The sequence below is a fragment of the Notolepis coatsorum genome, assembly GCF_963971535.1.
Source record: "Notolepis coatsorum genome assembly, chromosome: 19".
In the NCBI taxonomy this organism is placed as follows: domain Eukaryota; kingdom Metazoa; phylum Chordata; class Actinopteri; order Aulopiformes; family Paralepididae; genus Notolepis; species Notolepis coatsorum.
The window spans coordinates 76621576-76634839 of record NC_140183.1 but is presented as its reverse complement, the minus strand read 5'-3'; the positions used below and the strand labels follow the sequence as shown (position 1 = coordinate 76634839).

General features: G+C 44.2%; 1 protein-coding gene across 1 annotated transcript in view; it reads left to right on the top strand.

Moving 5' to 3' along the window:
• Positions 1 to 2499: 2499 nt before the first annotated feature.
• Positions 2500 to 13264, top strand: part of LOC311246561 (sodium-dependent neutral amino acid transporter B(0)AT3-like) — a gene marked incomplete at both ends in the record, with an annotated part of 29048 nt that continues 18283 nt past the window's right edge. The window contains 2 exons of the mRNA XM_084336711.1: positions 2500 to 2671; positions 6260 to 6400. Of these exons, the coding sequence (XP_084192837.1) occupies positions 2500 to 2671; positions 6260 to 6400 (313 nt within the window). The remainder of the gene's footprint in view (positions 2672 to 6259; positions 6401 to 13264) is intronic.

Below are 13264 nucleotides of genomic sequence, written 5' to 3'. Positions count from 1 at the left end.
CTATTCATTCATACATTACTATGCAGTCATACCTTACTATGCAGTATACCTTACTACTCATTCATACCTTACTATTCATTCATACATTACTATGCAGTCATACCTTACTATGCAGTCATACCGTACTATGCAGTCATACCTTAAGTTACTACTCATTCATACCTTACTATTCATTCATACATTACTATGCAGTCATACCTTACTATGCAGTATACCTTACTACTCATTCATACATTACTATGCAGTCATACCTTACTATGCAGTCATACCGTACTACTCATTCATAACGTACTACTCATTCATACCTTACTGAAACGGAGGGCTAGGGCCTCCACAGGGTGCGTTTGATAGAGCTGGCGGACACTATGGGGTTGTGACTCCGATTAAAGAATCACACAGAGGCGTGCTGCAGTTAATGTGGTTGTATTTGGGAATTTGCATGTGTGTGGTTGTCTACAAAGGAATACAATACAGTATACATTAGTAAACACAGTAGTGACGTACATAAACATAATGTAATAAACATGTGGTCTATAGCTACAATAATATTCATTAGTAATATATAGGGATGTCCGATATTATCGGCCGATATCGGCAGTAAAATGTGATATCGGAAAATATCGGTATCGGTTAAAAAAAGAAAAAAAAACAATAACAATATTTGTTATATATATATCCAGTGAAATTATTAGTTACCTGAAATTATAAAAAATTTTGGACGGGGAAACCCTGCATATATCGGTATCGGTTGATATCGGTTGATATCGGTATCGGAAATTAAGAGTTGGACAATATTGGAATATCGGTATCGGTAAAAAAGCCAATATCGAGCATCCCTAGTAATATAGTGCAACTAGTAACTAAGACATTCACTTAACCAGAGTTATTATATATAACCTACATAGCCTATGCAGGGAATTACTCATGCAATGCATGTAAACAATATAGGTAGGCGGACTGTAAACCAGGTGTAAAGATACATTCAATTCACTAGGGGTAATGAGTGAGTTATAGTTATATAGCCTAGGCTAGCTAACGTGCGGCTAAGCTAACCACGCAGCGCAGCAGCATATCATAGCAGGGGCAACCTAGGCTGGCTAACGTGCAGCTAAGCTAACGGCGCAGCGTTTCAATAACAGAGAGAAACAACGTCAACAGGAATGGATCAATGTGGACATACTGTAAGTGCAGAGTAAGCTGAATGAACGAATTAGGCAGGAACTAAACATAAGTACTGTACTCACGTTCATTGACGCACACGTTATCCCAAAGGGACAGGAGTAAACTACTGCTGCACGTCGTCAGACAGCAACACAGAGACCAGCTTGCTCACGTTAGAAGGAGAAACTCTTAAAGGGCCAGTAACCTTATCAGAAGACTAGAGTGCGACACTAGCTGGAGCACATCACGCTGAACGATTACACTGGCATAAATCAATTACCCTTTCCTGTCAACAACAACATATTAAAGGGCTATTACAGAACAAAGTAGTCTTATTAACAGGGCTTTCCTACACTTACTATTCATTCATACCTTACTATGCAGTCATACTGTACCTTACTTCAATACTACCCATTCATATCTTATTATTCATACCTTACTACTCAGTCATACCTTCGTACTCACTCACAGACATCATCTGTGAGTTGCTGCCAACAGAATAACCTAACCGACATTTATATAATGTATTATATGGACCTAGTATATATATCATATTATATGGATCTGGAAGCACTGCAGGTCACAGAACAATGATATCTGTTATGTGCTAACTGAAAATTAGTAGAGATTCTAAAAATCCTCTTTTGGGTTTCCCAGCATAACATCTGTTTACTGCCGTTGAATTTATGCTTAAACTGGATTAACCTGCTCTCAAGAGCCATCTGCTATTGGAGTTTAGTATGATATATAAAACAAAACATAATGCTGAAACTGCCTCTTATTCCTATTTAATTTTACAGTGCAAAGCTTTCAAACACATTTGTAAAATAGGGCTATTGTGATTTGTATACTGCACATTGAAGAAGCCAATGTGAATGGAGATCTGATGCCAATTACCAAGGCTATGTGAGAATTAAGCACTGATCGAAAACATTTAATACATAATGTGAGTGTCTAACCAAAATAGTTGGAAATACTTGTTTTCTACAGGGAAATCACTGTGCATGCACATACAACCAATAATATGCTTCCTCTGTGTCCCTTTACTATGTTTCTTTGTATCATATTGCCACTGTTATCAACACCATATCTTGAAGCTTACACAAGTGCTTTTGATTAAACATTACCATGAGAGACACTTTGTTCCCACAGTCCCTTGAGCCAATGAAAACTGTGAGGCTGACACTTTTAAATGTCACCCCTAAGCTAAATCATCCTCCTCCTCTCCCCTTCAAGAAGTCAGAGTCAGCTATACAAGATCTGTGTCCTCATACCATATACCTATAGGTTCATAAACTAGAAAGCAAGGGCAGTTGTTGATCTGTCCCAAAACGAGTGATGGACAGCTTAGAGAGAAGCAAGGATGAGACTCAGACTCAGGGGATTAAAGAGATCGTTGAGCGACCAAAATGGGACAACAAGGTTCAATATCTGCTTACTTGCATAGGTTTTGCCGTGGGACTTGGTAATGTTTGGAGATTTCCATATTTGTGTCAAATCTACGGTGGAGGTATGTAACAATTCATTAACAGTCTGGCTGGAATATAGACTACTGTACTGGTCTAATAAAGCTATTGTAAGAAGACTTGACACTTTACAATTTATTGTAAATCATTAGTGCTTTATTCTTATACTTCTACAACTTAGAACTTGAAGTATTTGGTCATTTTATTACATATTACATTGTATTACAAATGTTTCCATTTTCCTACAAAATGCACTGTTACAGAATGGCATGTATCAATTAGATGTCATATTTGATGATGTCACATGTAAAGATGGCTATATCTTCTGTCCACCTACATCAAGGGTGCCCAACCTTTTTTGAACCAAGATCTACTTTTTAATTTGCCACCTAGCCGAGAGCTACCAGCCCAAATTTGACCTACTCTCGGCTAGTATTAGTAGTAATAGTATTAGTAATACCCATTCAATATGCACATGACAGAAAATATTATATGGCATATAATATTTTCTGTCATGTGCATATTGTATATAATATAATATGATATTTTATATATCATTGTAACGGTGTAGTGTAGGATGTGTCAGTGTGTCATTAAATGTCAGTCTCTACCTTAGTGAGAACGCTGGCACTGGGAAGAGGAAGCTAGTTTTTCGAGTCTGGGTTGTAGGAGCAGGTTGCAAGCCTCAGGCAGTCCACAAGATGGTCATCTGTCAATGTGGTTCTGTACTTGGACTTGATGATCTTCATGTGAGAGAAAGCAGACTCACACAGGTAGGTTGATCCAAAAAATGCTGTTAAGTTCATGGCACATCTCCTGAGGTTGGGGTACTTCTCAGGCAGCAGTAGCTCCCAGAACTCTGCCTTCATCCCTTGTGGTGCCCTGGCTTTAATCTCAATGTCAGTTTGAAGTGTGAAAATCTCGTTCTCCACAGCAAGGCTGTCCAGATTAAACAGTGTGGCCACTTTGGATCTACAGTTCCAAATGGAAAACACATGTAGCTTGCAACAGGTTCAAGTGTTGAAAAGTCTGTGAGGCGCTTATCAAACTCTGACAAGATGCTTTGAACTTGCTCCTCATAATGTGTGCAATCAAACTGTGCTGTGTCCTCACCCTGAAGTTGAAGTTCTGCTTGCATGTGAGGAAAGTTGCGCAGGTCACTGCGTTGCAGCCTTCTCGCCCACATGGTGAGCTTGCTTTTAAAAGCATTCACTGAGCTGATCATGTTTATTACACATTATCCTTTCCCTGCAGCTCTAAATTCAGGTTATTCAGCATGCCAGTGACAGTCACCGAAGAGTGAATCGGTAGCCACAGTCAAAGCCTCCTTTACACAGTCACTGTCTTTGAAGGATTTTTTTCTATTTAGCGAGAACGTGACTGACACGATAAGATGCAATTATTGCAGCTTTTGCCTTGGTTTTGGGATTTGTAAAAGTGGACTGTTGTCCCACTAGTGAAGACTTCATCTGCTGGAGTTCTGTTCTTCGTAGGACTGTTCTGCGTGGTGTTTCTTGTGCATCGTTGTATAATGCCGCTCCAAATTACCCTTTTTCGCCACGGACACGGTTTGTTTGCAAATCAGACAGACTGATTTTCTGTTGAAATAAACAAAAAAGTAAGCCTCCTCCCACTCTTCATGGAAATTATATGTTTTTGGTCTTTTGGCTGCTCTGGTTCTGCTGGTGGTGGTCTTGCTTGCGGCGCTGAATAAAATTAAATCATTTTCCAAAATAATCTCGCAGTCTACTTGAAATCAGCCCGCGATCTACCGGTCGATCGCGGTCGACTGGTTGGGCACCACTGACCTATAAGCCATATAACCATGTGTACACGCCATAGACATAATTATTATAGAATATTTCTTGTCAATGAATGTTAAGGTTGAATGAATATGACACTTAACTACTATATCTATCTACATGTGTCTTTGATTTGATTTTTTATTTGTCTCAAACATAGAAACATAAAACAAGTTTAAAAGGTAAATAGTCAAAGACTATTTCCATACAGTTCAATAAGTGTCCGAGAAGGGACAGGGGGAAGTAAAAAAAAATCTTAAAAAAGAACGTATCAAGCCCTGCCCCTTCCTTACAATATTTTACATTATAATATAATACAAATAAAAATAATATAACAAATAATGAAAAATAAAATAGAAGTACAGTTTTTTATATATACAAATGTCCAAATAAGATATATATATATTAGGCAGTCACCTTACTGCTCAAGCTCCTCTCTCTTATGTGTCCATGCTTGTTTATAGCTGCCTTCAATTGGTTGATATTATTGCTTAATTGTATCTATCTAATCTAGACCATTCCAGAGTGATACCCCACAAACTGCAATGCACATGCTTTTAAGAGTTGTAAAATTATAAACCCTCTCTCTAGCCATGAATTTCTTTTTTTTATCTACTTTTTCTCCCATTTTCTATTTTTCTCCCATCCCCAATTTCGTATCGCCCAATTCTACCCTCCCCTGTCTCGAACGCTGTTAGGCCATGCCTCCCACTGGCCGGCTGCAATGTGGACGAAGCCTTGCATCACGTGTCCCCTCCGGTACTCGAGGAAGCAGCAGTCGCATCTTTTCACCTGCACAGCGCGATCTCTCAGCGTCGGGGGTCTGCGTGGGAGGGCACACCGCTTCCTGATTCTGCTGCGCAGGCGCACCAACCGACCTGTAGGAGTCGCTGTCCACAATGTCCGATCCCCACCCATCAGCTTCCCACCCCCTAATACTGCCAATTGTATTAGTATGAACGACCAGCCAAGCTGATAGCAATGCGGAGAGCTGGGCTCGAACCCAGCGTCTCCAGCATTGGTGGTGAGCGCCTTGCCCACTGCACCACCTAGCCGCCCCACCATGAATTTCTTTATAATGTTGCTTGGTAATTAGTTTTTTGATGTGAGAAATCAGATCATTCCGTCTTTGTGTTTGTTTTTAGCTCAATAAGGAGGGCATGGTTAATGCAGGCTGTTACCTGGATATCTGCAATGACAGAGAGAGGGAAAACACTCCACAATGGTTATGTAGCACAAAATAGAACAATTTGTTTGTTAACCTACTGAATTTCACAACCTGTATTTTTTTCCACATATGGCACAATCAGAGAGTAAGAACAGTGAGGTCACTTTACAGTAAACTGGACCAGATTTCTCATGTTGTTGTACAAGTCTTGATATGAAATATGATGAGTGTGGTAAAGTTCTGATTGTTGATAATAGAAAAAAGATAAACAAATGCCCTTCAACCAATGTGTGCAATGGCATCACTAATGGGATTTCGCCCTCCTTATTTTGAAGGTGTTTTCTCATTATATGTTCAGATTTAATTATGTTGTTTACACTGCTAGAAAGCGACCTGAAAAGTTGCTATTTCACTGCTGTCGTTTACAAAGGCAGGGCCCACAATTTTGTTAACAAACATATTCTATGCTTACGTTTGGTTAAAGTGCCTAAAAATAATTTTGTTTTGTTTTATGAAAACATTAATTTAGAATTACAATAAATGCAGGCTCTGCTAACAAAGCCCCCTCCTCGGAAACTGCATAGTCGACCGTTTAACTAACATCAATTGCTTAAGCCGTCTCAACTCCACCATTACCCTTGACAACTCTCTTTTATTTAAAGGGGCCTTCCTGATTCCTTATGTCATTGCCTTGGTGTTTGAGGGCCTCCCCCTGCTGCATATGGAGTTAGCCATCGGACAACGACTCCGCATGGGAAGCGTCGGGGTGTGGAATTCAATCTCCCCCTATCTAGGAGGTGTAGGTGAGAAGGTTTTGGCATCAATCATCTCGCCTATTTTAGAAACACAAAGTAACAAAGAGCTCTTCTTCACTTGCAGATATAACATCTTTATTGGAAACAAATGTTTCGGTAGATAAGATAAATGGTTAATGCATTGCATTTATATAGCGCTTTTATCCAAAGCGTTTTACAACTTATGCCTCACCCCATAGATATATATAGAACACTAGATAGCTTGCCCGCGCTGCCGGCCAATGGAGAGCGACGTCACTGAACAGCCGCCATCTTGCTCCAGTTAGCCTTGAGTGAGAGTGAGTGAGCTGCACAGACAAAAATACTCATAACTCGCTGAAATATTGACGGATTTACAAACGGTTTGGTTTATTACAAGCATTATTAACGTGGCTATGATTCAAGCGTTTTTTTTATAAGTACGCAGTATCATAACTACATCTTTGATGTTTATAACAAACCAACCCGTTTGTAAATCCGTCAATATTTCAGCGAGTTATGAGTATTTTTGTCTGTGCAACTCACTCACTCTCACTCAAGGCTACAGTAACTGGAGCAAGATGGCGGCGGTTCAGTGACGCTGGTGACTCCGCCTTAAGGCGAGACACTGCAGGTGAATAGTCAAATATACTTTTTTTGTTGATTTTGAGATTTTGTTATATTTTGCTTCCTAAACATGTCTTCTATGAAACTAGTGACAATAAAACGTCAATAACACACATTTAGTTGTTTATTTTACATCATTTTGCCTTATTGCATCCATAAATGTGCACATATTTAATGGGGAAGTGCCTCATTGCATATATAAACATAAATTTCAGAAAACTTGCAATATATTTTTTCTTAGTTTATATGTACATAACAAATTGGGAAAGTTTCATAGTGATATCTATTCAAATATTTTTTGCCTATTAGGGGGTACTACACTGTACTACACTGTTTGTAGCCTGTGTGTAGTTCTGTTCAGTTCAATAACATCATTATTATTATTATTCAGTTATCAGGCATGTGTTTAGGTTGTCTATTACTAATGGTTTGATTAGGTATTGTGTTTGTAAATATCTGTTTAAAAAAAAAAAGTATGGCATTTTACAATACAGAACTTTGAAGGCGTTTTCCCAAAAATGAGTTTTAAGAGTTTTTCCTCATACTCTGAGCCAGAAATCCCCACTTCAGTAGCACTCACATACACCAAACCTTCCAGTTCTATTCATATCTATGTTCTGAAGGTATTTACAGAAGGGTTTGTTGATATCGCATTCATACCCTGATTTATATCACATTTTATTCCTAAAAACATGGCGAAATATGGAATTTTACCATAAAAATGGACTGAATGGAGTATTTTCTGATTTATGGAGTGATAAAAAGAGATATCCAAAATCCCCTCTGTAATAACCTTTGGCTCTAATATGTCAACAAAATTAAACTATAATTTTGAAAATGGCTTTATCCAATGTTCAGATTTCTGTCCTGGAAGTATATGCAAATTAGTGCACATTTAAGTAGATCATGCCTCATTTGCATATTTAAACATACAATTTCAGAAAACTTGTAATACAAAAAAGTCTTGTCTTAATATAAGTAATCAACTGGGGAAGTTTCATTGTGATATCTATTAGTTAATTTTTTTACCCTATTCACCTGCAGTGTCTCCCCTTAAGCTATCTAGTGTTCTATAGATATCTATGCCTCACCCATTCACTCACACGCTCACACACAAGATGGCAGAAGCAACCATGCAAGGTGCCGAAGTGTCTTGCTCCAGGACACTTTGACACGCTGCCGGGAGGAGCCGGAATCAAACTGGGAACCTTCTGATTACCAGACGACTGCTCCACCTCATGAGCAATGAAATAAGAGATAAAAACTAGTTTTAAGCAAATGTTGTCCTTGAAACGTTAGGTTATGATTATAACCAAGTTCTGTTAATTAGGGGTGACGCTCGGCATCACTCATGCACTCCCTCGCGTACGTGCACGCGCACTGAATAAATTCCACAAATGTACCTTTAATACCAGTATTCGTCTGACCACACCCCTCGTTAGCTTACCTTCATAAGCAGGTGTGTGGTCACCTGCTCTCCTCCTTCCCAAGCTTTCACCACAAGGTGAGGTCAAGGGCTGCAGCGGCGTCGGATGCCGAGCGTCACCCCTAATTAACAGAACTTGGTTATAGTCATAACCTAACGTTCTGTATCATTAGGGGATCCGCTCGGCATCACTCATGCACATAGGGAGGCCGAGCGGAGCCACCGGCCAACAAATACACCCCGCTGAAAGCCCCCCACGACCATCAGAACAGGGAGGGCCGAGCCCCCCGACCCCCCCTAATGGAGGGCACCCCCCCTATTAGAGGTTTCCCGGGAGGGCGACGGACCCGACCGTGCGAAGAGGCACTCAAGCAACTCAACGCACAGGGTGAGCAGACCGTGGCCTGACCCCACGACTACACACATGCACAACCCGCATGCCACCCGGGAACGAACGGAGGGAACAACCTCGTTACTGCCCCCAGAAACACGGGGTCAAGGGCAAACCCAACCCCGTGGCAAGGCCGTAGCAGCGGAGCGCGAAGGAAGGCCCAGACCTACCAAAGGGACTGGACCCCCTGGAACGGGGGCCCGGAGAAGTCCATGATGCCAGCATCAAGACCCCACCAGGTGGGCACTTAGTGACCCCGCCCCCCACATCGCCAGCGTATTCGAACAAAGGCCCCTCAGCCGAGCGGGCCCTGTCCCCCCAATAGTACACCGCCTGGCACACTGACCCTGCAGAACAGGCAGTCAGCATGGCCGTAAGCACACAAAAAAGGTTAACCAACGGAAGCAGGCAGCGCACCGGGGAAAAACCAGGCAACAGGCTGTTAACCCGAGCCTGGAGACTGCGGACGAGACAGGCGCCAGAGGGGACAGCTGAACACAGCCGCCCCGGCGGAAGGGGCGCATGCTGGCGTTGTTGCATGACCAAGCCTCCATTTAAAAACCCCCACCCAGAGGGGTCGAGGCAGAGAAGGCTGACACGATTGGCAGACGTCATGAACGTGCAGGGGCACCCTCAACCGGTTAACCCGGGAGTTGACACTGCTCCAACACACCAGAGAACCAACCACCTAGTCGTTACCCTATGCGGTGGTTGGTCCCATAACCCCTCAGGAAAAAACTCCAAAACATACCTGCGGCACTGCCGCAGTACCCGTGTTCCAGTTTCCAACAGGGTTATCCCGGGCCTACGGGGCAACGAAAACATTACATCGGACCGGGCCCGGTGATACGGGGAACACAGGGTTCCCCGAGGAGGTCAAAGACCACTCCAACAGGCCCCTCTTCGCCATGCGTAAGAGAAGAGCGCAAGAATGGAAAACCAGCCCCAACACCCCATACTTGGTATTCCCAGGAGGTCACCCAACCAAGTACTAACCAAGACCAACCTGCGTGGCGGCCGAGATCCGACGAGATCGGGCGTGTACAGGTTGGCACGGCCGTAAGCCATTACGACAGTGTAGAATACAATGCACCCAACAAGGGTTCCATAGCGCTTAACCCTGCGACACCCGGACCGACCTAGCATTTTTCCCCCTGAAAAAAGCCCAAGTCCCTCAGGGTACCAGAACAGCAGATCTGCATCCCCGGCGGACAACGGGTTTAACTGATCCGGACCAGCGTGACCAGAACCAGTCCCGTGCCCTAACCACGCCGACATGCCAACTCCAGGAGAAGGGGCAGATATGCGTGTTGATCTTAAACATGAAAAGAAGGCGCCACTCAGACGTTCGGTGCGAACCGCGCCCGGTGGCCCACCCCCAGGGTGTGAGACCCTTCTACATATGTCCAGATCCATTCCGTTATCATCCCCTGATATGAACGAGAACCCGTCGACAACCACACAGGTCGTCGGAAGAGAAAAACCCCCATCCCAATTGCTTTATAAAAACGCTGTTTTAACCCCAAGCAACCAAGGCGCGCCAGTCAGTTGCTTAATGTCCAGCAGAACATCCCGAGCTAGCACTATGTGTGCGTCGGGCATATCCACATCAATAATAGGCTATGTAGACCATCTTATTGAATCCCCAAGGCGCCCAGGGGAACGACAAGAGGGGCGGGATGCAACCAACTCCATGAATGAATGAATGAAAACTTTATTCAACAGATTGCAGAATGGGTACTGTTGTGAAGGATCAGATTAAACCGAATATATATATTTATTTATGGATATATATTTAATAGTATTTGTATATCGTTTGATATCCCTTGTATATTCCTTGTACATATACACTGAATATCCCTTTAGTCTACTAACAGCCCATAATAGTTTAATTCTCTCATTGGACAAGAACTTGGCGCCAGCAGCCAAGCCCCTTGGTTCAAGTTCAATCGTGCCGACGAACATGTCGTTACTAGCCCCGGTTCCGCGTAGGAATACGTCTGGCGAAATACGAATGGTACTATTTGTTCACAGCGCATATATATATGGCGCAAGTAAAGTAGAACTTTCTTTTAGTCCCTTAGCCCTTAGTTCTTTACCCTCCAACCTAGTGGCAAGACGTTAAGCCTCACCCACGATACACGTGTGGTGCAGTATGGTCAACTTGGCCTCAGAATGGCATTGAGACATCGTGTGGATTAATAGTTGAATTGTCATAGTTTGGCATTATACCGTCGAGTGGGACGTATTTCTATTAAGTTAATAATAGTCTATTATGTATGGTGCATCGTTCGGTTAGAGTTATAAAGTGAGCAGTACCCCCATCGTTCCTCGCGTTATCTAGAGTCTTAACCAGGCTGGGCAGACCACGTGTGGTGCTTTCATCCGAGGAGTTCTGGGCCAGGACGAGTGGACCTGCACATTGGATTACTTTACCCGGACGACGGCGAGCCCTACACGGCTTGGATTATCTACTTGCTTTGGGTGCTTTGATTATGCCATGGATAACAGCCAACACTGGTAAGTGTTGGAACTACCCCCCGAGAGGAGTCCAGGTGAGACGGCGCTCTACCCCGAGTGAGGTCGCCTCACGTCTCTTCGTTGTGGACCGGCAGCTACCGTCTACAAGAGGGCCCAGCTGTATTCATCTGTGGACCGAGGTTCTGTGGGCACCGTGTTCAGCACTCTGAATTCTCCCAAGAAATTGTTGGCCAGATGGGATATCGCCGGCGGCTCTCCTAACCCCCCCCCTCTACTGACTTACAACCAGCGGGACCCCCTTTTAGTATATCCAGCTATAATCATTTAAGTACCATCGCTATAGTTCCCTAAAGAACCAGGTTGCATACTTGCTCCCTGCGTAACCAGAGATTGGACATTCAATGTTGATTTGCCTACGAATACTCATTTGCCTTACAAGTGCATTCAAATCATAAATGTCATTAAGTGAACGTTGTATATACCCTTTGCTATATAAAATATTCGATTTATACATTTGTGTGGACTTCGTTTCATGGTGGGAAAGTGTTCATCATATCTATATCATGTACTGTGTGGCCAGTAGTTAAAGTACATAATCGGTAGTGGTTTAATGATACCATACTTATCAATACAGTCAGGGAATTGTACCCCTCAGTTACAATTGGTTCTTCGAGCCGGATGGTAACTAGTGTAATATTAATATAGTGTTATTAATATTGAAATGGCCTATGATGAACACTCCACGAAACGGTCCTCCTAACGTAGAACGCCCGCGGCGCAGACGACAGACACCTCAGTACTTAGAGGATTACGCTGTCAGTCAACTACCTAGCCTGCGACAAACGGTAAACGCGGTAAAAGTAGAAAGTAAAATTATGTCTGACCTTAACGACCAGGTTACCCCGACCACAGAGGCCCTAGTGGGTTCTAATGTAACTGACCAAGCTCACGGTGGGGACCAGGAGGGAGCTGACATGCCTTTACCCCCCGCCAATACCGAAGAAGTAGTCCCCGACCAGCCCCGGGAGGAAGACAACCCTACAGAGAGAGAACTCTGCACGGAAGAAGAGGAGGAGAGCGCCGAGGAAATAGAGCTCCAGGACTCCCCAACGAGTACAGCCAGGAGCGGCTCACCTCTACAACCGTCTTCCCCCAGCGAAGCGGAGAGGATGCTATCACAGGCGTTCCTCGTCAGCCTGACAGCCTCTACCGAACGCGATCGACTCCAGGGTGAACGTGATCGACTTCAGGGTGAACGCGATCGACTCCAGACACAGCAACGGAGCGAAGAAGAGCGCATACGCCTGGAGATGAGACGCCTTCAGACGGAAGAGAATATGGCAAGAGACCGAGCAGACACCCAGCGTGCCGCTGCCGGTGCCCAAAGAGAAACAGAGCGCGACCTCGCTCTCATCCAGCGCGAAACAGAGCGCGACCTCGCTTTCATCCAGCGCGAAACCGAGCGCGACAGACTACAAGCCGAGCGCGACAAGCTACAAGCGCAACTAATGGAGCAGCTGATCCTCAAGGCAACACCCTCTCCCTCCGCCAGGGGTTCAAGGAACTCGTCGAGACAACAGTCAAGGGCAGCGTCTCCTAACCGAGCAAGCGACCCTGAACTTGACCAACAGACCAAGCCTATACCCCCCGCAGACCCCCTTCCCAGACCGGTCCAAGCGAGACCCAGCTACAAGGAAGGAGCGGCATACACTGCGGAGAAGCTAAATAAACGACTACAGGATCTAGAGGACCTGATAGAAGAAGAAGAGGGAGAGGAGGAGAACCAAGCCCGACGACAGCACAGTACTCCACCGGACCAGGAGGTCCAGTACAGCCCAGGCTATACCCCCGCGGCGCTGCGCTACAGACCCCCGACCCTATTCACGGGTGAGCACGACGCACGACCAGCCCAGAGGAATAGCACCTGGACCAGCGGGCCATGGTACCCTGCCGGTACCAGCCCACAGAG